General features: G+C 40.4%; 1 protein-coding gene across 15 annotated transcripts in view; it reads right to left on the bottom strand.

Annotated features, from left to right (window-relative positions):
- PPIP5K2 (diphosphoinositol pentakisphosphate kinase 2) overlaps window positions 1-24,091 on the bottom strand; it is a 93,462-nt gene that overhangs the window by 34,891 nt on the left and 34,480 nt on the right. For all 15 annotated transcript variants that reach the window (XR_006281269.1, XM_038401444.2, XM_038401450.2 and 12 more), the window contains 11 exons: window positions 20,223-20,344; window positions 18,706-18,807; window positions 18,048-18,134; window positions 15,905-15,980; window positions 15,704-15,813; window positions 14,535-14,620; window positions 13,678-13,803; window positions 13,440-13,561; window positions 12,006-12,188; window positions 6,052-6,193; window positions 4,672-4,895 (listed from right to left, as the gene is read on the bottom strand). Coding sequence is in view for 14 of the 15 variants with exons in the window: in XM_038401444.2 (XP_038257372.1) it covers window positions 4,672-4,895; window positions 6,052-6,193; window positions 12,006-12,188; window positions 13,440-13,561; window positions 13,678-13,803; window positions 14,535-14,620; window positions 15,704-15,813; window positions 15,905-15,980; window positions 18,048-18,134; window positions 18,706-18,807; window positions 20,223-20,344 (1,380 nt within the window). In the remaining variant the exon portion in view is untranslated. The remainder of the gene's footprint in view (window positions 1-4,671; window positions 4,896-6,051; window positions 6,194-12,005; window positions 12,189-13,439; window positions 13,562-13,677; window positions 13,804-14,534; window positions 14,621-15,703; window positions 15,814-15,904; window positions 15,981-18,047; window positions 18,135-18,705; window positions 18,808-20,222; window positions 20,345-24,091) is intronic.

The raw sequence follows: 24,091 nt of genomic DNA, 5'->3' as shown, positions 1-24,091 counted from the left end.
TGCCGAGGAATTGGGACAGTGATGCTGGTATCTGGCGTTGCTGCTCATGTGATCTATGGAATTGCTGGGTATATGCGGGGTAGCGTGGATGCTGATAAGGTTGATATCTATATTGTCGCCTTCTGGTCGTAGGAGTTTGAATTCGTAGAGACCGGAGAGTTGCCCTTGAGTCTTTGCCTGAACGAAGTAATTCACTCAATGAAAGAGTTTGTCACTGTCGAAGGGAAGATCTTCAGTGGTATTCTGGACCTCTCGAGGAAAGGAAGGAGGAGGAGAGCCATGAACCTCGACGCATGGCCACTGCTGTAGCAGTGGATCTTGCTGCAGTGTTGGCTGCATCAAGGGCCGCTTGAAGAGCAGTACGTGAGATGATTTGTCCCTCGGAAACTAGAGCCATGAATTGTTGTCTCTTTTCTTCCGGAATGTCATCAATAAAGTCCATGAATTTGTTGTAATTTTTGTGGTCATATTTTGCCAGAACAGCAGTATAATTAGCAATGCGAAATTGTAACGTGGAAGATGTGTATACTTTACGTCCAAGCAGATCTAATCGCATACTGTCCTTGTCAGATGGGGTGGAGCAGGGAAATGGGTGTTTGGTCTTTTGGTTGACTGCATCTACTATCAGCGAGTTTGGCGCTGGATGAGTGAAAAGGAATTCAGAGCCCTTGGAAGGGATGAAGTACTTGCGGTCTGCTCGTTTACAGGTAGGTAGGCTTGCAGCAGGAGTCTGACAGATGGCCTTAGCAGGTTCCAAAAGGGCTGCATTGATTAGTAATGCAATCCTAGAAGAAGAAGAGGGCTGCAGGATGTCCGTTAACTCATGCTGCTGTTCAGGAACCTCCTCCAAGTTAAGAATTAACTCACTGGCAACTCTTTTGAAAAAATCTTGAAGTTTTGAGAAATCATCCAAAGATGTGGGGAGAAGAGGAAGTAAGGCTTCATCAGGTGTAACAACTAGATCTACTCGGTTTGAGGCAGATCATGCCGGATCCTTCAGTTGTGACGGTGCTGCCTGGTACCTTATGTCAGTGGCACGTTCGTCAGCTTGAGGCCGAACAGGTGTCACGCCTGATTGAGATGGCATAGGGAGTGTGGTCTCGAGGATAAGATGCCCATGGGGCCCAATATTGCCACTGTGGTAGGAAGGGAATAGGTGGTGCCATCCAGGGGTTTTCACACCACGGGACAGGATCCGGAGAGTAGGATGAAGTAATTTTTCTATGACCTCTATTGATTGCGGTCTGAGGATGGGAGATTTGATATGGTGAAAATTCTTCCTGTAGTCCAGCTTCCTTATCACTGGAGGAAAGCTGTCCGGACCCTGACTGAGCATTTGGAGAGAAGTAGGCATCGAGTAAGGGTGACTGCAGGATAGGTGACAGCAGGTCCCTTGACTGTGTAAACTGCAGCTGGAGCTCCTCTTTGAGGTGAGGGCTGTGCAAGAAGAATCTGCTGTGAGAGGCAGGCAACTGGAAGCCTGAAGCCTTGGCACTGGAGCTTCACTGCTGCAGGCGGGCGAGTTTCGTGCGGCGCTGGAGGAGCCCAGCACATCAAAAGTGCTCAGCCAGGGAAGTGCCGGGAAGGAGGCTGTAGACCTGCCTGGGGAAGTCTTCTCCTGAGAAGTTCCCTCTGCAGGTGAGAGGAGGTGCCATTTTTTGAAGTTTTTTTTGGTCCTTCTTTGAGGCAGAGGGGGCTGTGGTGTGCACTGGAGCCGGAGTCGGCGCCTGGGTCTGAAGCTGACCCTAAGGATTTTTGAAGGGGAAGCAGTTTTAGCCTCAGCTCCCTGTCCTTCCATGCCCTAGATTTAAGCTTGCTGCAGTGGGCACATTTTGGGGGGATGTGGGACTCCCCCAAACATTTTATGCATTTTGAATGGCCATCTGACAGAGGGATGGCATCATTGCAGGTAGAGCAGCACTTAAAGCCTGGGGAGCGAGGCATGTCGGAAGCGGCTACCCCTGACAGGAATGAAGGGGGGGTATTTATTTATTTTGAGAGAAAGATAAAAATGGTAACTAAGTACTACTAGTAAACTAACTAACTAACTAACTAGAAAGGTAATTGTAACAAAGGGAGAGAAAGTCTCTGACGAGTCTGCTGAGCTCCATCTCAGGCCGGGGACGGTAGCGAAGGAACTGAGGAGAACGGACACGCACACGTACTATTAAGATACACTCAGAGCGGGGGGGGGGAGGGGGGAGAGGAGTGTCAGGCTCTGTGCATACGCGACCGGTACGAGTACTGCTGTAAAAATCCCTGAGTGAAGGTGCAGGGATGCACCAACACCTGGAATGGAGCACCCACAGGGACATCTCTCGAAGAAGAATGATTTATTGTCTATCCAGCTATTTGGACAAAAAAACTTCACATGAATGTCAAGCCTTCAACAGCTGAACATTTCAGTAGTGCAGTACAGCACACTCCACTTTCAAAACAATCTTGATTTGTCCAGTGGCATCCAACACCTTAATATGAGACTAGACTCCATTCTTTCAAGAGCTGACAAACTTGTACAAAAATATTGTCAATAAGTATATGTTGTGAAGGTTACAGATGTGCATAAGGTACAATATATGTATTCCAGTTATGTTTATTTGTATCTTCTCAGGCTCTCAATGTCCCATGTCACAATATGAGATCTGATCCCCTGGGCAACTCCCAACAGCCAAGAGTTTTAAAGGCATTATACAGTGGTATTTCAATTAGTTAGTTCTCTTCAGAAAAAAAGTTTTTTCTCATCTAGGCAAAGAACTAGTAGACAAAATTGGAAATAAGACCTTGCAGAGCAGATACTTTATCAGAAATGATGCTACATATTAAACAAAAAAATGAAGGCAAATCCATTACTAGAGTGAATGAATTAGCCTGATTCACAGAAGAACTCTGGTTAGATGAGAGAGAGACATTAACACTGAAGGTTATACTTAGATTTTTTTTTTCCCCCTTAGTCTACTCAGCATAATACTGAATGCAGTTTAGATTTGACTGACAAAGGGGATCTGTGTGTTCATCTAGATCCAGTGAAATTCCATGTAATGTATATGACTATTCCGTTTTGAAATTGCACTGCAGACAGATTTAAAAAAAGGGAAATGAGAAGCAGACAGATCTAGAACCATGTAGTGAAAACAATACTAATGTGCATTCATTTCCATAATCTTACTCTGTGTGTTTTTGCCAGGAACTCTACTATTTTAAGTTTTGTTTCCTTTACTGATAGAAGACAATTTGCTCCCACACTAACAGTGAGATAACTATTTCCAACCTCCCTGGTTCCCTGTTGAATGCCATTCGTTAGTAGATACTATTTTGTTCAGCAATATGGATAACTATTAAAGATATAATTTTACAGACTTTAACCAAATTGTATTTTTTTGCCCGATGAGCATCTGTCTTGTTAGAAACAGAAGGAAGATGAAAACAAGGAGTCTGGTGGCACCTTAAAGAGTAACAGATTTATTTGGGCATGAGCTTTCGTGGTTAAAAAACCACTTCTTCAGATATGCCCAAATAAATCTGTTAGACTTTAAGGTGCCACCGGACTCCTTGTTGTTTTTATGGCTAGACTAACACGGCTACCCCGATACTAGAAGGAAGATGGTATCTGTATTTAACTTCTAGCGTATTTAAAACCAAAACCAAAATGCATTTTAGCAGTAGAAAGCTCCATTTTGGTTTAAATTCTTTACCAGTTAATCTAATTTCACTTAACTGAAGCTAACTGTGCCCCTTACAAACAGCCTGAGAAGGAGTCTTGTAAGCAAAAAGGCTGACAAAAAAAATCCAACTTCAGATAGGGACATATTTGATTACTCCAATTATACTGTCCTCCTTAATCTATGAAGAATAGTAGTTATGGGGCACTTAATTTTAGCACACTGGGGCTAATGAGACCTAGTCCAGGTGTTGGGAAACATTTTGGCCGCAACAGGGTGCGAAACTGTACGGAGGGCTGGGTAAGGAAAGCTGTGCCTCCCCAAACAGCCTGGCCCCCGCCCCCTATCCCCGATTGCCCCCCTCAGAACATCAGACCCATCCAACTCCTCCTGCTCCTTGTCCCCTGACGGCCCCCTCCCGGGACCCCACACCCCAAATTGCCCCCCTGGGATCCCACTCCCTATCCAAGCATCCCTGCTCCCTATCCTCTGATTGCCTCCCTGCCCCCTATCCACACCCCTGCCCCCGCCAGGCCTCCCAGGACTCCACCCCCTATCCAATCCCCCTGTATCCCCGTCCCCTATCCACACTCCCGCTACCTGACAGGCAGCTCAGAGCAGCTCAGGAGCTCGCAGCCCTGGCGCGCAGCAGTGTAGCTGCAAGGGAGGGGGGACAGCAAGGGAGAGACCGAGGGCTAACCTCCCCAGCCAGGAGTTCAAGGGCCGGGCAGGACGGTCCCATGGGCCACTAGTTTGCCCACTTCTGACCTAGTCATATTTATGCAAGCTACTGGAAAATTCACTCTAAATTTAATCGATTTGATGGACTATGAACTACTAATTTATTGAGGCCAGTTAATCTGTACTCTACCATTGACATTCAATCTCTTCAGTAAACAGGTGGTCATCTTGGAGCTGCAAACTACAGAAGCCTTCCAAAAACAGGAGAGAGCAAGCATCTTTTACCAATTTTTATTCTAAAGGTGCCATATTAATGTTGTAAAGTGCTTACCTGAGGGATCACAATGTCAGCTAATGCCTTTGATAGCCTGTATATTTCCATTGTGTTTTCTAATTTTAAGGAGCCATTATGTTGGACATCATATTTTATACAGTCGTATATATCAGGGATTTTGCTGATGTCATATCGTCCATTCTTTGTTTTAAAGTCCTTTTCCAGCTTGGCCCACCTGCGCAGCATTAACTCTAGCGTTTCACTATGGTAAAGTTGAATATCTAGACAGATAATTTTACTCTTATTTCATTATTTAGGATTGACCAGACAACAAAAAGTTAAAACCGATTTAAATGTATTATTGAAATTATAGTCTTAAAATGTGTTTTAAGGATAAAACAATGTTAGCTCACTCCAGATAACAAATGCATTGAGGCAAAGTGGTCAGAGGCCTATGAATACTACTACAAAGATACTTGAAATCATTATCTAAAGGGCTCAAAATAGAGCGAATAGTTATGTGTATGGGTAGTTCTGAACTCAGTTTTCGTTGCCACTAGCATGGAATTATTACATGGTAACTAAGACAGTAGCACGTCTGCTCTAGCCCCAGCTCCCTTTTCCAAGTGCATCACTGGGTCTTCAGGCAGAATTGTACCACGATAAATCATATACGATGTGGTTTTAAGAAGTACTCAGGGACTTTTTAAAAATTTTAGATTAAAATATTTTTTTCTGGGGATGTGCCCCTTATTTCCCATACACTCCTGTACACATCCCAAGTGCAGAAGCCAGGAATATGGGGAGCCAGGAGACTGGCAGGAGCAGGGGCAGATGCCACAAATTGCAGACTAGAGGTTTGAATGGGGGAAAAGGAGCAGTAATGGTAGAACATCAATTCTAGTTATCAGTGCAAGTTCTACAGAGATAAAATGCAACTATTAAAAAAAAAAATGAAGTTTTAATACTACACAATTTATAGAGCAACATTTCTATTCATCATGGCCCATTTTTTAGTGTAGAGCAAACAAAAGCTTTAATGAAGATACTAACATTCAAAGGCAATCTTCACTTAAATTACATTTACAATAGCCTGCCCTCTTTGTGAACTTAAAGTTTTTCAGCATATTTGAGTAGTATCTCGCCTGTCTATCACCTTAATTTTTAGTATAGACCCCAGAAATAACTGGTTATGGCAACGTTACTACATAGTCTTTTGCTTTAAACCTTGTGCTAATTGCAGCAAACTCTCTTGGGGAAGAGCCTGTATTCTAAAGCCATATCTGCTCAACTTGCATGAGTCCCTAAATAGCAAAAATCTGTGAAACAGTGAAGCTAACGAGGAAAGGGTGCCTGCCTTCTGCATATCCATTAAAGTCAGTGGTCTCAAATGGACAGAAGTCAAATTAAACACACATTTTAAAATATTTCAGTTACCCGCAGACTTGGGATCTTCCATTCGCTGCCTGATTTGAGAAGTTAAACTCTGAATCAAGGAATAAACCTTGTCACATGTTCTCACAGGATTTCTGATCACCTTCATTGATTTCATCAGAGAGATGCTTCCAGATGGAGTAAGCTACAGTAGGAGATAAAACAGAAATATTCCTTGTCAAATTGATTATATCTAAATATCTAGGAAATCCTAATGGGATGCATTAACAAAACAAAAACCCCAACATCTCTCAACTCTCAGATTTCTAGACTCAACATATGCATAAAAGTACACAGTCCACAACTTCCTTAAAGTCAGAATTAATACACTGCGATCTAAATTAAGAGTAGAAAGCTTAACCCAAGTTTCAAAAGCTAAGGCTGTATGAGATACTTAGAGGGCAAACAATTCTGAGTGGAATAACACAGCGATGTCAGGAATGGAATTTAACTTCCCCACTTATGTTAATTATTTTATTCTCAAAAGTGAGAATTCTGAGAAAGTTCACAACTTTGTGCACATTTAATACTTTATTTTGTTTTTAATAACAAACATTTTGTTAAAAGCTTTGTCAAGAGAAATCAGAATGGCACACTGTGGCTAAATACTTCCTAATTCATCATAAAAGGAAATTTTACAGAACAAAACTTAATTGGAGGGAGCAGATACATTTGGATTCTAACAATAACTGATTTTTTTAAAAAAATCCATACATGGCTGCTCCTACACAGACTTATTTCTTTCAGGATAGAACACAAAAAGGTTACTAGCAGGAATCAACAGTCAATCCTCTAGAACTGAACCAATCATTTAACTTTAGGAGCCAAGCATGATCACCATTAAGTAAGCCAGTAATGCTATGAGACATTGGAGAGTGGCTGAATGCCTCTTGATTTACCTTCACTTTTTAGGTGAAAAGGTGAAGTGCAGGGTAAGCGAGTGGTCAATCATAATATTTAAACATGTATTTTCACATTTTAGGAGCACCTGCAGGACCTTTTCCCTTTTTTCAGACAGAAATCTGGCTCCCTGTTCAGATCTTTCCACCACATAAGCAGAGAGCAGGCCAAGGAGTAGCAACAACATCTGGGGGAAGCACATACTGCCTTACAATAGCCTACTAGGTACTACAAACAGCAATAATCTAATTGCAATAAGGACAAGAAGGTAGGGGAAGCAGATCCCCTGTGCTCTCACCCCTGAAACTTCTGGCGCAAACATGGGAAGACACTCTCCTCCAATTAACAAGAGAACACGGGCAGATGGTGGCAAGGCAGGAGTACCTGTGCTCTCAAAGAATCTGAGACAGCCTGCAGGTCAGAGGAATAAGTAACCCCTTCCCCAAAAAGGTAGGAACAGATGGCTGCAGGACAGAAAAGTACTCAGTGGAACTACCTGGTGGAGGGTTGCATATAAGGATATATAATATGATGGTGTTTGCCCTGAATCTCCCCCAGAATGGGTCAGGCTCAATCTCCTTCCCACCTGGCAGTTCACTATTCTCTCTTTATGCTATCTGAATACACTCTCTTTCTGGCCCTCTGTCGCTCTATTTGCCACCATGAAAGAAAGGACAAAGTGATGCATCTGTGGTGCCTCACCAACAATGTTTAGCACTCGTGCTCAAGACAAAACAACCCCTGGACTCCATGAGAAATTTTAAGGATGGAGGAGAAAAATCCCACTGTCATCAGCAGTACTAAAGAATGTGCACTTGATAACACAGTGAGCAAAAGTTTCCTTACCAGAATGCCGGATTCTTGGGGGTAATGAACCTATATGTGCTTCCAGCTTCCCCTCTCCTCTTATCCCGTTACCTCTACCTACTCTGTAACATTAGGTACTCTGTGCCCCCTCTTTATGACATAGTAATTCAGCAAAGGCAGGTCTCTGAAGAAAAAAAAAATGAGGAGGGACAAGACATGTGGGGTTCCTAAAATAGCTAAAATTAAAAACAGACACCATCAACTTAAAAACCAAAAAAGAAAAGTCAGTCGTATACCATGATTCTCATCTAAAAGAGCAAAGTTGAGTAGTTGCTGCTGCTCTTCAAACCAGACTGAATTAACATTACATCAAAACACTCAAATGCCATCTAATTACGCAATTTTCAGATTGAACTATTGAACTCAATGCTAATGTGACACTGTAGGAATTATGTGAGACACTTAATATTATTACCAATATTATAAAATTGCAAGGAATCTTACCAGACATGTTGTGTAAGGTATTAGTGAAATGTTACGTTTTCCCAAGTATGATAATCTTGTTTACATGTTCGTATCATCTTTGTATTGTGAATTACAAATATGTGTTGATATATCTGTATTTCAAACTTGTGCTATGCTTCTGGGTGATACCCCCAGACAGATTGGCATCAGCACTATCCCACCTGCTTGATGGCCTATCAAAGGCAATCAGCTATAGAATTAACCCATTGAGAGAAGGCAACAGGTGCACCTTATGAAAGTCAGCAAAACACGTAGGGGCATGCCTGTGGACAGAGAACTCTAAGGCTTTTCCATGGCATGTGCTGTAAAGCTTGTGTTTGGGACAAAAGAAGTACAGGCCACATGCGAAGGATATAAAAAGGCAGAGGCATCATCTCCATTTTGTCTTCAATCCTACTTCTTACCTCTGCAGCAACTTCTCTACAAACTGAAGCTTTGAATAAAGGACTGAATGACCCATCCAAGCTTTGGATGTATTCCTGAGGGACTTTCAAGCCAGCAAACTCACCAATACCGCTACGAGTCTGATATATAGACTCTGAAGTCTTATGTATGCATTTTATTGCTTGACCATTTAACAACCCTCTTCTTGTTCTTTCCTTCTTTTATAATAAACCTGTAGTTTTAGATACTAAAGGACTGGCTAGAAGCTAGGCTTACCAACTCTGTCTAAAGCTATTCCAGAAGATTTTTTTTCCTCCATCATGATATCATTTTCTTAAAATATCGTATTAAAATCTCCCCGCTTTCAGTAATCACTGGGAGATCAATGCCAATTCTGGGAGACTCTAGGCCAATCCTGATAGCACAGTATTTTGGGTAAGAGCCAAACTAATATTGATCTGGCCATGTGGCTGGTCCCTTGGGGTCAGAAGAACATTTTGTATAGTGAACAGTGTTTCAAATAATTTCTTACTGTACTGGGGACCTATGTGTTGATTGGGAGACAAAGATCTGGAATAAAGGGGGCTGTGTGATTTCTTTTTTCAGCTTCTTGATAACCCGTGTGGGGGATCAGAAGCACAGTTTGTGACTAGTTGGTGAGTCTAACCAGTTTTAACTACCAGTTTTGGGAGAATCTGCTCTCCTTTTTGAAGCTTGCCTTGAACTTGGAATTTTCAGCGAACGCTACCCCAGGCACCTCGGATCACAGCCAACATATACAATAGTGACATATGTAAACCAGGGTTTCTCAAACTTCATTACACTGCAACTCCCTTCTGACAACAAAAACTACTACAAGACCCCAGGAAGGGGACCGAAGTCTGAGCCTCCCAGCTCCCTGGGGGGTGCAAAGCTTGAGCGTTTCAGCCCTAGGTGGTGGGGCTTGGACTTTGGCATCAGCCCTGAGCCCCAGCAAGTTTAATGACAGCCCTGGTGACCCCATTAAAAAGGGGTTGCAACCCACTTTGGGGTCACAACCCACAGTTTGAGAACCACTGATGTAGACTAATCTCTCACTGCTTTGATCTCTATGCCTCATATCTAATGGAAGCCCGGACTTCAACACTGTTCTGAATATTAGCAAGTTTCCATTTGTTTCTCTAGACACAGTGAGGATAGCCACTGGCAAACATGCTTATCTAATCATGATGAAATATGCCTAGTGTGTAGAACCAGAAGTGATCACTTCCTTTTAATTTGTACAACCTGATGTAACCTGCATTACAGTACAATGTCTTAGTACATAATGGAACATTTCTTTTATCTCCACTGGTTAGAAAGTAACAGCTTAGGGCACTTTAGAATTCCCAGGACCAGAATAGTATTCTGTAAAAAATTCAATAATGGCAAACCTTTATAACAGATATATAAATAGCTTTTTGAACACATACTATCACCATCAATATTACTACTAAAGAAGCAGAGTGTAAACGGTTACACACAAAGGGAGATTAACACTATCTTTTCCACTTGTGGAACAGGTTGAAATCTTGCTTATGGAACAATAAGTAAGGTTTGCTGTTTTGTTCCCCAAACACGTGTTCACAATCATACCCAAAAGTGCATCTGTTCCTGTTGTGGGACTCATATAGCTCTGTGTGACAAAGTATTACATGACTGACCATCAACTTCCCACACAGCCACTGCTATTTGCCAATCTCTTTCTTCACACAAGACATTACCAACAAGTGTACAAGATTGATTTTAGAAAACTATGGGATAAAAACTAGGGCTGTCAAATGATTAAAAAAATGCAATTAATCACAAGATAAAAAAACAATGATGAATCGCAGTTTTAATCACACTGTTAGCACAGTAAAAACCAAAAGAAATAGTATTTTTCAATTCACTTCATACAAGTACTGTAGTGCAATCTATTGTGAAAGTACAACTTACAAATGTAGATTTTTTTTTTCTTTTAATACCTAACTGCACTCAAAACCAAAATAATGTAAAATTTTAGAGCGTAGAAGCCGAAGCATGAAGGGGTATTGAATGTTTAGCATATCTGGCACAAATACCTTGCAACTCTGGCTACAACAGTGCCATGCGAATGCCTGTTCTCACTTTCAGGTGACACTGTAAATAAGAAGCTGGCAGCATTATCTCCCATACATGTAAACAAACTTGTTTATCTTAGCAATTGGCTAAACGAGAAGTAGGACTGAGTGGACTTGTAGGAGGTGAACTGAAATACTATTTCTTTTGTTTATTTTTTTCTACAGTGCAAATATTTGTAATAAAAATAATATAAAGTGAGCACTGTAGACTTAGTATTCTGTGTTGTTTCAGAAATCAATATTTGAAAATATAGAAAAACATCCAAAATATTTATAATAAATTTAAATTGGCATTGTAGTATTGTTTAACAGTGCGTTTAAAACTGATTAATTGCAACTAAATTTTTTAATCTAGTTAATTTTTTTGCATTAATCACTAGAGTTAACTGCGATTAATTGACAGTCCTAATAAAAACACTACTTTTAACCAAATATTAGCATCAAGACAAAATTTTATTTATTTTGCTTCATAGAAAACAAATCCTGCTAACTATCTTGCAGGAAGATAAGCCTGAGCCCAACTAAACGCTGGTCTTAAACTGAGTTTGGATATTAGCATGAGCAATAGGCCCAAAGCATATGACTAAACAGAATTAAATTATGAAAAAGAAGCATTGTTTGTGTTAAATTTGTAGTGACAGTTGAAACCAGAGTGTTATTTTATTTCAGATTTGGGTTGAGGTAACCATGTTTTCTTTATTTTGATTAATTGGGCACCATGTGCAATAAATAATTGGTTATATATAGTTTGTTTACAAAAAAATGCTTAGTCCTGAAGTTAGGAAGAAATATGGTAAAAGAAGGAAAGAATAATTTTGAAAAGGGGGCCCAACCATTAAGTTGGTCTAGACTATGCAAAAGCGTAGCATCCAGACCTAAAACGGCCTTCTCTGGCTTTAGCTAAGGTCTTATAACCAGCAATGTCATCATTGTTTATTACAGCGTATAAAAAGGCAAGGATTTTAGGGATTTTCCTTACCCTTCTGGAATCATGCCATGATGGGAAGGTATCTCCCAAGCAAGATCCTGTTGTGAATATTTGGCCAACGTGTGTAACTATTGTTGCTAGGATATAAAATATATTTATGCTTGCATTGGTATTTTGGATATAACCAACAACAAGTGGACTTTGGACTAATAAAGGAATGCTTGTGTGAAAACTTAGTCGTTGTAAACTTTAATAAACTTATGTTGGAAATAATTTCTTTATGATCTTCTAACCTTTTCATAGTCTTCAGGCGTAAATTCTCTGTCCCTCTGGAGTATTTCATGGAGCCTTGCTTTAACACGATGCTGGCAGCTGCTTAAAGAGTCACTGTCACTGTCCAACAGACCATTCATATTAGCACTTTTCACCATCTGGACAAGAATAGGAGTCAGCTCTCCCTCTAAAGCCAGTAATCCCTGGAAAGAACAGCACAGTTATTCAGAAATGAACAAAGATAAAAATGTAGTAATGCATCTATTTCTAAACCAAGATGTCAACGTAAACTCCACATTTTATTGTTCAAATAACTTGCCAGTATCTCAAATGTTGTGGTTACTGAAATTCAATCACTCAATTAAATCTTTATGTAACAGCTTATTGTATGTGCTCTCTCGCATATGTTTAGGATGCCTGATATATCCCTCTTCTTGGAGATGGGAATAAGCAATCAAACTTCTACTAAAAGGGAAATGAGTGAAAAACTTAAGCAGGTACAAAGCTTCTGGGCTGCGATCAGAGGACTGGGAAATTTGTCGGATATGAAGATAGGTAAAGTATTGTGAAAGTTTGGTCAAAAAAGTTTCTAATTCTACATGGAAGTTCTGAATATTGCATTATTCACAGATCATGTCTAAAAGGTCACAGTGTTCAGGGCTACGGAACAGTGTTTATTAAATTTTACAAGATCACCCTAGAATTTTTACAGCACATCAAAATTACTATATGCATAATTGAACAGCATAATGATTAAGAGCATTTCTTTTGTCAGTTCGCCACCATATCTCACCAGTTAGAAATTATTTTGAGATCAACTAAATGTTAAGAAGTTTCTGCTCTAACAATCTTACAAAAGGATATTCCTGTAGTAAAAATGTTTATCCAATCTTGTAATATCTTATCTTAAAAAGAAAATGAAATCAGGGTATATTAATTTTACATCTGGTGGTATCCAAGCACAAAAGCAATCTGGTCCCCTATGTGTAATTTGCCTTACAGTTGCATGTCACCTATGTAAAGTGAACTTGTGGCCTCAGTTCAGTTCCTAAAAGATGACTATATTTCACCCACCATGCCCACAATTTGTCATAGTTTGTTGAAACTTTTAGATAAAGAATTAAGCAGGCATGTAGATCAAAATACCCTTTTCATCCTCAAAAGTGGTCTACTGGAAAGGACTGATGCGCATTGCAGGGGCTACATAAATAAAAACTTGTACTGCAGCTTCTCTTGCTGTGTCTTCTGATGCTTGGAAGGCTTCAAATGCAAGAGATGTCAATTTGGATCTCCTTTCATGAGCACTAAATGAACTTTAAAAAAATTTCAACTTTTCTTTTTATTCCATTGGCTGCAATAAAACTCTGCATTTCCCTAACTTGCTAGAGAAGACAGACAAGATTCTTGTTGAGAATTTCAGGTTTCTTTGTTGAAAATACAATTTCACAGAGTACCTTTGCAAAAGCTGCTGCAGTCATCTGAACTCGTCCCTCATCAGATGCATAGATTTTCAGATCGTGTCGATAAGTACTATGTAATCTAAGTAAACCACATCCAGGAAATCCAGCATAATCTCCTACAAAACAAACAGATATTCTTCTTCAGAGACTCTTATTGTACATGTGTACATGTATTTTATTTTTATGTATAAATTAAAAGGCTAATTTATGCCATAAAGCACAAAAAGATTACCTTGTCCACCTGGATACATGCATCTGAAAGCTCTCCCTAGCTCCTCTGCCTGGACCCTGCCTGCAGGGGTCAGTTCTCCTCCCCATTTCAGAACCAGAAGTAGGGATGGTTCATCTCTTCTGTTATCTAATTATATGTAGACAGATCACTTAAAATAATGTACAAACAAATGCAAAAGTTTATTTAAAGACTATTAAAGAATTATCATTAAATTAATATTAAAGAAATACTGGAAGTGATACATTGAGTTTTGTGTGCTTCACGAAAGTGACTTCAACATTTGAGTCTTGCTATTCTAATAGTGAAATACCCCTCTAGTTCAGCGAAAGCTAATACTTAACTCTGAAGACTCCCATGTTTAAGTACTTTAAAAACAAGTGAAACTTGTATTACAGTGAAAACAAAGTAATTGAAAGTAAGCACTAAACTAATCAGCAGTCAGGAAATTCACAAGTACTGGATTTTAAATAACTAGGCATTATTGTATGTTTTAGCCTTTTTTGTATGAAAGGAATAGGAGTACTAGGAGATTTATGGAAAACCAAATTTTTTCTAGACATCATCATCTTTGATAAACAGCTTACAAAATTTCTTCCCTCCATATTTTGTTACCTAGGAAACAATATAAAAATGCAAAAGTATATCTTAACCTTAACCTAAAGTATATCTTAACCTAACAGAAACTCAGCATCTTGGAGATTGTTAATCACAGTATCTCATTACAAAACAAAATGTTTCTGAATACTTGGCCAGAGTACACGTCCTTGTTTTATTTAACACCATATTAAACAATTAACCCCCTAGTTATGATAAGTTCTACATATTATGTAAGTGAATATGTATCGGTTATACAATACCTTCTTCTTCACTAGAAGTTTTTGGACAGCCATGAGGGAGATAGGTTAACTGGACTTTGCGATTTATGCCAGAAAAATGCCCATACCTAAAGTGAGGGGGAAAATAAACTGACATTTTCCAATATATATTCAATACTACCATATCTCTCTATCAGTTAGGGACATCATAATTCCTTGAATCATAATTGATTTGTATACTAACCTGCCCATTTTTGCTAATTTGTACTTGTACATATCAAATTAAATAAAATATTGAATGAATACTTAAATGGTCATCAACATGTAGCACTTGCCATATTAAGTACTGTCCATTCCTTCTTTTCATCACGTTGCCCAAGAAACTTCATGTCTCTCTCACCAGAAATAAACACTCCCATCCACCCACACTCTCCAGCTGCATGATTAATTTCTTCCACTTTGGCACCATACACCCTTATGGCTGTCAGTATTCAGATCTTATCTGTCACTTACTGATAGCCACTATTTGTTATCCAATGAAGCCCCAAAATGGGATTCATAACACGTGCAAGTGTAACAAGCTTTTATCACATTATAGGGCAAGTTAACAGTCTAGAAACAATTACTATCTAGTTAATATTTAATATAAATTTCAGCACTAAGTGTTAGTTAGAAACTGCCATACCTTAAATACATGAGATACTGAAAATTTAAAGTTTAAAATGAGTTTTCATACTATGAGTGGGTTACTGAGAACAAGATTTTCATTCAATTGCAACAACACTTAATTACCATTTGTATTAGAATTGTGCCTACACATGCCAACTGAGGTTAAGACTCCATTGTATAAGACACTGTACAAATACATAGCAAGAGGCAGTCACTGCCCCCAAAAAGATTATAATCTATTTAGACAACATGGATAAGGCAAAGGAAGTATTTTCCCCATCATACAGATGAGGAACAGGTTAGATTAAGTGATTTGTACAAGGTCACATAGGAAGTAAAACCAGACCTCCTCAATACCAATGCAATGTCAAATCACAAATCCATCCTTCCTCTCAATATATTAAAAAATTCAGATTAGTATTGTCATACATTATATTGTCAGTTGATAAATTAATGTAAGGGAATTCATTTCAAAAGCTAATGAGATCAAAACAACACCATTGTGCCAGTTCTGATGTGAGAATTAAAAATTAGATCCTTACATCTCCAAAACAGTCTTCAGCTGCTCAAGTTTTGCTTTGCTTTCTTCAATTTCAGAGTCATTGTTTTGCCCAAGTTCTAGTAGGAGCTGTCTTGCTATATCAAGCACCTCCTAAAAAAATAAAAACAAAACCACTATATATAACATGGAATTCTATTATTCATCAATTATAGAACCAAGAAAAAGAAAAAGACAGACTTGCCTGTAACTGTTTTGGTTTCTTCAGTTTTAGCTTTCCAGACTTATATCCATCACATTTTTCGAAGAGATCAAAAAATCTTTAGGAGAAAACATACAGATTAAAAGGGTATCTAATAAGAGTGTAAATATAAATATTAATGCACTTTAAGGAAGAGGTGGGCAAACTTTTTGGCCTGAGGGCCACATCGGGGTTGCAAAACTGCATGGAGGGCCAGGTAAGGAAGGCTGTGTCTCCCCGAACAGCCTGGCCCCTGCCCACTATCTGCCCCCTCCCACTTCCTTCCCCCCCTCAGAACCTCCGACCCATCCAACCCCCCGCTCCTTCTTCCCTGACCCCCCCCCAGGACCCTACCCCCTATCCAACCCCCCCACTCCCTGTCCCCTGACTGTCCCAACCCCTATCCACACTCCTGCCCAGCCCCCCGGGACTCCCACTCCTATCCAACTGCCCCGTGCTCCCTGTCCCCTGACTTCCCCCAGGGACCCCTGCCCCTCATCCAACCTCCACCCCCACCCCCTTACCATGCCACTCAGAGTAGCAGGAGCTCGCAGCCCTGTTGCCCGGCCGGAGCCAGCCACGCTGCTGCGCTGCCTGGCAGGAGTGGTGGGCCAGAGTGCTGGCAGCGCAGCAAGCTGAGGCTGTGGGGGAGGAGGGACAGCAGAGGAGGAAGGCTAGCCTCCCCGGCTGGGAGCTCAAAGGACAGGCAGGACGGTCCTGTGGGCCGAATGTAGTTTGCCCACCTCTGCTTTAAGGCAACAGGAAGATTTTCAATTAAAACAAAATGAAGAGCTGGAACTAACCCCCTTCATCAATCCCCAATTTGAACACCACAGAATTATGAGAAAGTTTGTTCTGATATGAACCTCTCTGTTTAATGAGATCTCATCTCACTAGCACATGCCTTAAACACAACTGCAAAATGAGAGAGCTTACAGTTTTTCTATTAGCTTACTAACACTGAAAAAATACAGGTACTACACAAAAGATATGAAGAATCCTGAGTAAACAGCCATATTTGTTCAAAGTTTAACAAAAAAATCAACACAACAACTATAAAATACTAAACATATGGCTCTGCAGACTTACAGCAAATCTTTCACTTAAAATCTGAGTGCAGAATCTATCCCTCAAATGATGATATTTTTATTACAGTGGGACCTTAATCTATGATTAGGTGCTACAGTGTTAGATACTGTACAAATGCATAACAAAGAGGGTCCCCTGGCCTCCCAAAATGCTTACACTTCGAGTACAAGGCAAGAGACAAAAGGTATCAAGAAACAACTGGGAAGCAATAGCTTATGAAGGCCTTAAAAGCAGAGACTAGTAGTTTGCAATTGATGCAGTAGAAAAGGGAGAGCCAGAAAAAGGGCAGAAATTAAGAGGTGATGCGGTCAAAGCAGTGAGCCAGGAAAATGATCTTTGCAGCAGCATTAGACAAACTGCATTGTCAAGGCTGGAGAGAAGGAGGTTACAGTTGCAGGAGATGTGAGAAGACGGAGTTGTGGGCAAGTGAATTAGCTATGTAGATAGAGATGACGGGTTGCATCTTAGAGATGTTATGCAGGAAGAAGCATTAAGATTTAAATGTAGTTTGTGCATACACCTGTGCAATTCCCACTGAATTCATTGAGTTGAACCCGCATATCCCAGGCAATAATTTTGCCCTAAATGCCAAACTTAAATTATGTCTACACTTACGGCAGTGCGTAACATACAAAAACAGCATGCCCAGCTAGTATCGGGATAAAAAGCAGTGCAAATGGTGAGGCACTGCTTAGGCTAGTAGAATGCCCGACATACCTGAACTCTAGGGTATATACCCTACTTGGCTCTCTACTCTCCCATGCCGTGCATCCCACATCTACAATACTGTATCTAGCAGTGTAGTGTCCCACTGCTGGAACTTTTCACCATTGCAATGAAAGACTCCAGCAATAGGGAAAGGCTCTGGCACAGTGGAGGCGGTAGGAAGAAAGGCTCCAGTAATGAGCCTTTCCCCACTGAAGCCACCTAGCTCACTGCTAGGTGTAGCTACACACCGCACTGAATATGGATGCAGCCTGCCTCTCATTGCAGTGGGTAGCTCATGTACCCTATATGCTACTGCATGTCTAAATAAGGTAAACAAATTCAGACTTACTTTTGATGTTTAACTTCCATTTTCATTTTTTGTTTTGGTGTACGGTCCCCATGACGTATTACAGCTATAACACATCTCAACTCCATCCTGAAATATAAAAAAAAGTTGAGTTACATTTCCCAGTTCTATACACCACTCATGGTTTTTATATTATTAAATGTGTGAGGCAGACAGACAATTATTTAGTCGACAAAAACATACTTGATTAAGTATTGAAATGATTATAGAATATGCAAGAACATAAGGTTATCTGAAAATGGTGTAAGAATGTAATTTACTATAAATACTGGTTTTAAGACTTAGCTAACTACAGAATATCTATTTTAAATAGTTTTTGAAACAGATCCATTTTGAGTTTATTTAGTAAAAGACCATGTTTATTAAAAATGTGTGTTAAACTGACAGTAGAATATTGCTTAGCAATTAAGCAAGCTATTTTTAGAACAGACTACACTTGAAAATCTGCTGTTCTGTACTCAGCTTGACTAAGGGTAAAAACCTTCGATTGCTGGAACAGCAATCACAATTCACTTCTTGTTTTCATCACACAAAACAAGTGTCCTTAGCCGAAAGCTGATATACCTTGGGAGAAGAGAAAATTCACATAAAGGTTATGTAAGGACTTTGCACAATTCAGTTAAAGATACTATTCTCTTACATTGTTCCAGATGTGGTTGGCACAATAGGGATATCTTCAGCTTCCAAAGGTATTGACCATGGGATCTGAAATTGTGGAGCAAGTTCTCGCATTATGATATTTCTAAATGGGGATAAACAAAAATGTATGTCTAAATTAAAATGCTGAAATACTGTATATATTAATTTCTTTAAATGGAATATTCTGTTTTAGTCAACAGTTTATTAGACAAACACTGACCACTGGATGGGCACTTACAGATATATTTTTATTTTTCAATTATTTAAATACTATTGTGTTGAACTATTAAAGTCTGGTCACAATAACTACAAAGAAGACAATCTAACATTATCTGTAAAATATAGATATAATAAGTTCTTGTAAGAGTTTCCTATGATCTACTCTAGTAAGTGTCATGTTAAAATACACCAATTTGAAGTACATCACTGTTCATACAGGTTTTAATCTGGAGAACTTTAAAGCATGGTGTAATGTATCTTAGATACTTAACTTAATCTACGAAGAATGATTCTTAGACTTCCCAAACTTAGTGCAAGTATGCTGTTGATTTAGCTCTGCTATAACAATGCTATTCTGAATATAAGGAAAAAATGTAGATGAAAGCTTTTTGCACCATGGTAGGAATCAAGACTAAGTTGACGGTGTAAAATTGGAAAAGTGCACACGAATCTTCAGAATTCCTGCCACTAACTCGAAGCAATAAGACTGTAGTTATTATCTAACAGGAATTATTTCCCTCCTTTCAGCTCAGATAATTCAGCGTGGTATGGCCTTTTTGCACTACACCAGAAGTATAATCTTGTTGTAAAGACAGTTTAACTGGCCAACACAGAATCACCCTAATTTATGGGCGACAAATCAGTGGCATGGTAGCAGAAAAAAGGGGGCATGGTTGAAGGAAGGGAAGGCACAGTCAGGATCCTTCTATTTCACTCCAATCCTGGTCTAAATTTTCAGCCCTTTAGGTTGTTGTAGCCTATATGAATTACAGTAGTCTAATGGCTACCTCAACACAACATTGACAGCAATAGCCATGCCCAAAGCCACACCCGGACAAAGGCAGTGCAAAGGTGTACTTTCAACCAACCTTTGTAGAGCATATCTGCACTTTTTATTTGGGTTAGTTAATCTGTTAAGCAAATTTAACAAGTTAGCATATTTCTTTATTTTTCTCTCTAACGAAGATGTTCTCAGATTACTTTTGAATTCTGCAACTGTCACTTTTCTAAGGCATAAGGGAATGCACATGGAAATAAAAAAAACTTTTATAAACTTATTTTTGATTTCTAGTTATTCTAGATGATGCTCACTTTAAAAGCAAAGGCTTTTTCTGCTTTAAAGAAAAAACTATCCAAAAGTTTCCTTGAACTTGTTTCAACCTTGGAGTAAAAGGAGCCCTCAATAAAAATGTTTAAGACAGAAATACTTTTGAAACTGGATGAAAAAACTTCCATAGCAAAGAAATGATTGCATGAACATATACACCAATCATATAATATCAATTAATGAACTCTTACCCAAGTATCTTCGCACAATCATCATAGTATTTCATGGAGTTCTTTACAAAACTGAAGCCATTGACGTCACAGACATAGGATTGTCCATTGGCACGCAACAAGTCAAAGCCACAAACTGTTTGCTGTTAAGAATAAATAGTGAAAAGCACAATTTCCATTTCAGTCAAGGGTCTCGTGTTTCCAGACCTGCATGTTAAGTATGGTTCTGATCTGAAAAGGCAACACAAAAATGGCACTGTGGGTTCTATATTTATTGTTCAGTGACTCCATATTAAATTTGTTCAGATTATACATGATGTTTCCTAATTACAATGCGTGACATCCCAACCTGAGTTCTTAACTTCTCACACACCACTAGCAACATGAATTCTGCAGGCCAAATTCTGCTTTCCATTACACTTGTGCATCCACATTATCTTCAGAACTCCCACTATCCACAGAACTTGGACTGCAGAATCATTGTTTCTAGTGGTGGTAAGAGATAAGGAGAGAGGTAAAACACTTACACACCCTTCTTATCTCTTAGAATTACCAAAAAATATGCTATTTATAAACTTATTGCAGTAATGCCATTTTTAAACAGTCACCTTTCAGAATATTATTATTTATCACTGTAGCACCTAGGAGCCCTAGTCATGGACCAAGAGCCACTGTGCTAGGTTCTATACAAACACAGAACAAAAGAGTTCCTATTCCAAAGAGCTGTGAGAGTAGAACCACACACCTGAAATTGGTGGGAATGTACTGGGCATGGCTCAGCTGTGCCTCCGCTGTCACCACTAGTGCTATCATAGCTACACTGTTGTTATACTTGTACTAGCTTACTGAGAGAGCTAGTGTGAGTTTGCGTACACGAGGAGGGAATCACAGCCCTAGCTCATAGTGTAGATGTAAGCCTTAAATAGTTATTAGTAAAGATATTTTGCTCCTTTCCCAGATTATTTCAAATTAATTTTCAAATACAAAAACTATACATTTTATTTGGGACTCTTGGTTCTGACATCACTGAAGACTTTACAGGTTAATATATTCTAGCACTGGGACCAGTGCTGGCACCAGTTAGGAGCCACCCCTGTGTGATTTACTGCAACTGCATCACGAAGGCCCATTATTACTAACAAAGCATATATTTAAGATTATGCAAACTGAATGCGAATGGATTTGTTTAATACAAAAAAAAAATCAGCCTTTACAAATTAAACTTTACGAATTAAGCTGAGTGAATGTAAGTTAGCATGCACACATGCAAAACAGAAGAGAAAAATATGCATGTCGCATTAATCTACAGTTGTATATTTCATGTATGAGTTTTCTCTGTTTGTCCACAATGGCAATAGTAGGCATCTTTCAGTCTCGAGAGACCATGGGAATCCACTCCGAGAGGTAAAATATGTACTCGGTTGGTTTTAATGGTAGCCGCGGCTGTGGCTGAAGAGACCCATTTGAGAGATAATCTCTGCTGCATCTGTCACATTTAAAAGTGATGTTTCGACCCTTTGGGCTCTGTCTTCTGCAAGCTCTTTTCTCCTCTGCTAAGCTGGACTGCTTCCCCTCATAACTCAGGAGACCTTTGTTTAGTTCTTATTTCCAAAGGCTGCATTCTTGAGTGTGATCTTCCCAGTTGTCCACATCTATGTCCATTTCTTTGAGGTCTCACTTGCACACATTCTTAACAATTTTCTGTGTCCTTTGGGTCTTTTTCCAGATGCCAATTTGCCGTAGACAATGTCATTTGGGATGCACCATCATTCATTCAGCACACATGCCCAAGCCAGCAGAGGCATCTCTGGTTGAGGAGAGAGATGGGTACACAGAAGTCACCTACTACAGAACAGGCCCAACAAGGAAAACAACAGACCACCACTGGCCATCACATACAGCCCCCAGCTAAAACCTCTCCATCACATCATCAACGATTTACAACCTAACTTGGAAAACGATCCCTCACTCTCACAGACCTTGGGAAGCAGGCTAGTCCTCGTTTACAGACAGCCCCCAACCTGAAGCAAATACTCACCAGCAACTACACACCACACCACAGAAACACTAACCCAGGAACCAATCCCTGTAACAAACCTCGTTGCCTACTTTGTCCCCATATCTACTCTAACAACACCAGAGGACCCAACCACAACAGCCACACCGTCAGGGACATACCTACACATCTACTAATGTTATATATGCCATCATGTGCCAGCAATGCCTCTCTGACATGTACATTGGCCAAACCAGACAGTCTCTACGTAAAAGAATAAATGGACACAAATCGGATACCAGGAACAGTAACATACAAAAACAAGTAGGAGAACACTTCAATCTTCCTGGACATTCTATAACAGGATTTAAAAGGAGCCATACTTAAACAAAAAAACTTCAGAAACACAGACTTCAAAGAGAAACTGCAGAACTAAAAATTCATTTGTAAATGTAACACCATTAATTAGGGCTTGATTAGGGACTGGGAGTGGCTGGTGCACTACAAAAGCAGCTTTGCCTCTCCTGGAATTGACACCTCCTCTTCAATTATTGGGAGTGGACTACAACCACCCTCATCAAATGGCCCTGTCAACACTCATTCTCCCCTTGTGAGGTAACTCCCTTCTCTTCATGTGTCAGTATAATAATGCCTGCATCTGTAATTTTCACTCCATGCCTCTGAAGAACTGGGTTTTTTACCCAAGAAAGCTTATGCCCAAATAAATCAGTTAGTCTTTAAGGTGCCACCAGACTCTGTTGTTTTTCTGGTTGAGGAGTGTTTGCATGCTAGCCCGCTTAAGCACCTCAGTGTTGGTGACTTGGAGATACCAAATCCTTCCAGAAGATACCAAAGGTTTGATGAAGGCAACGCATATGAAAGCTGTTGAGCCTCTTTTCCTGATGAGAGTACAAGATGAACATCTCGCTCCCATTAAAAAAAAAAAGTGTGCTGATAACACATTCACAATATACACAGATCTTTGTGTGTTCTGTCAGTTTGCTGTTTTTCCTTCTTAGTCTAGACCAGGGGTCTCAAACAAGCGGCCCACGGGCTGGAGTTATTTTCTGTGGCCTGCCCGTTCCCTGCGGCCTCCCCACCATTTACCTAGAGTGGCTCTGGCCCAGCGCGCACCAGGGTCAGGGCAGGCTCCCACCCCGCCTCCTGTCCTGCCCCTGCGCTGCTCCAGGAAGCGGCCGGGATCTGGGGGGAGGAGGAGGGCACAGGGGTCTGTGTGTTGCCTTGGCTGCTCCTCCAGGTACCTCCCCCAAAGTTCCCATTGGCACCCTGCACCCTGACCCCCTGCCCCACCCTGCCCCCCGACTCCCTGCCCCCCTCCTGCACCCCCTGGGGGCAGGGAGGGGCGGAGTTGGGGTGTGGATTTCAGGGAAGGGGTGGGAAGAGGCGGGGCCTCACAAGGGGTGGAGTGGGGCGGGGCTGATGGAGTGGGGTATTGGGGGGTGGTCAGTGGTGCAGCCCTTGGGGCAACATACTAATCCTCATGTGGCCCTCCTGGTCATTTGAGTTTGAGACCCCTCGTGTAGACATTGTGGCAGCTTTTCCAATGTGGATGTTGAGTTCCATTTTAAGTGAAAGGTTGAATGTGATAGTGGACCCCAGCTAAGTGAACTTCTTCACCACTTCAGGTTCATACTTGTTGATCTTGAAGGTGGGCGCTTTCTCAACTCCTTGGAGAATTATATTAATCCTTTTTAGGCTTATGGTAAGCCCAAAGTCTTGGCAGGCTCTGGAAAAACCATTCATAAGGTTTTGGAGATGAGTTTCTGTGTGGTCTGCCACTGCTGCGTCATCAGCGAGGTGGTGTTGGATAAGGGCCTCCCAAGTCTTGCAAGATTGAACAGCTTCCCATCAGATCTTGAGTGCAAGAAGATTC

Source organism: Dermochelys coriacea, chromosome 5 (genome assembly GCF_009764565.3).
Source record: "Dermochelys coriacea isolate rDerCor1 chromosome 5, rDerCor1.pri.v4, whole genome shotgun sequence".
Taxonomy (NCBI): domain Eukaryota; kingdom Metazoa; phylum Chordata; order Testudines; family Dermochelyidae; genus Dermochelys; species Dermochelys coriacea.
The sequence above is the reverse complement of the archived record's forward strand: the minus strand, read 5'-3'. Positions and strand labels throughout refer to the sequence as shown.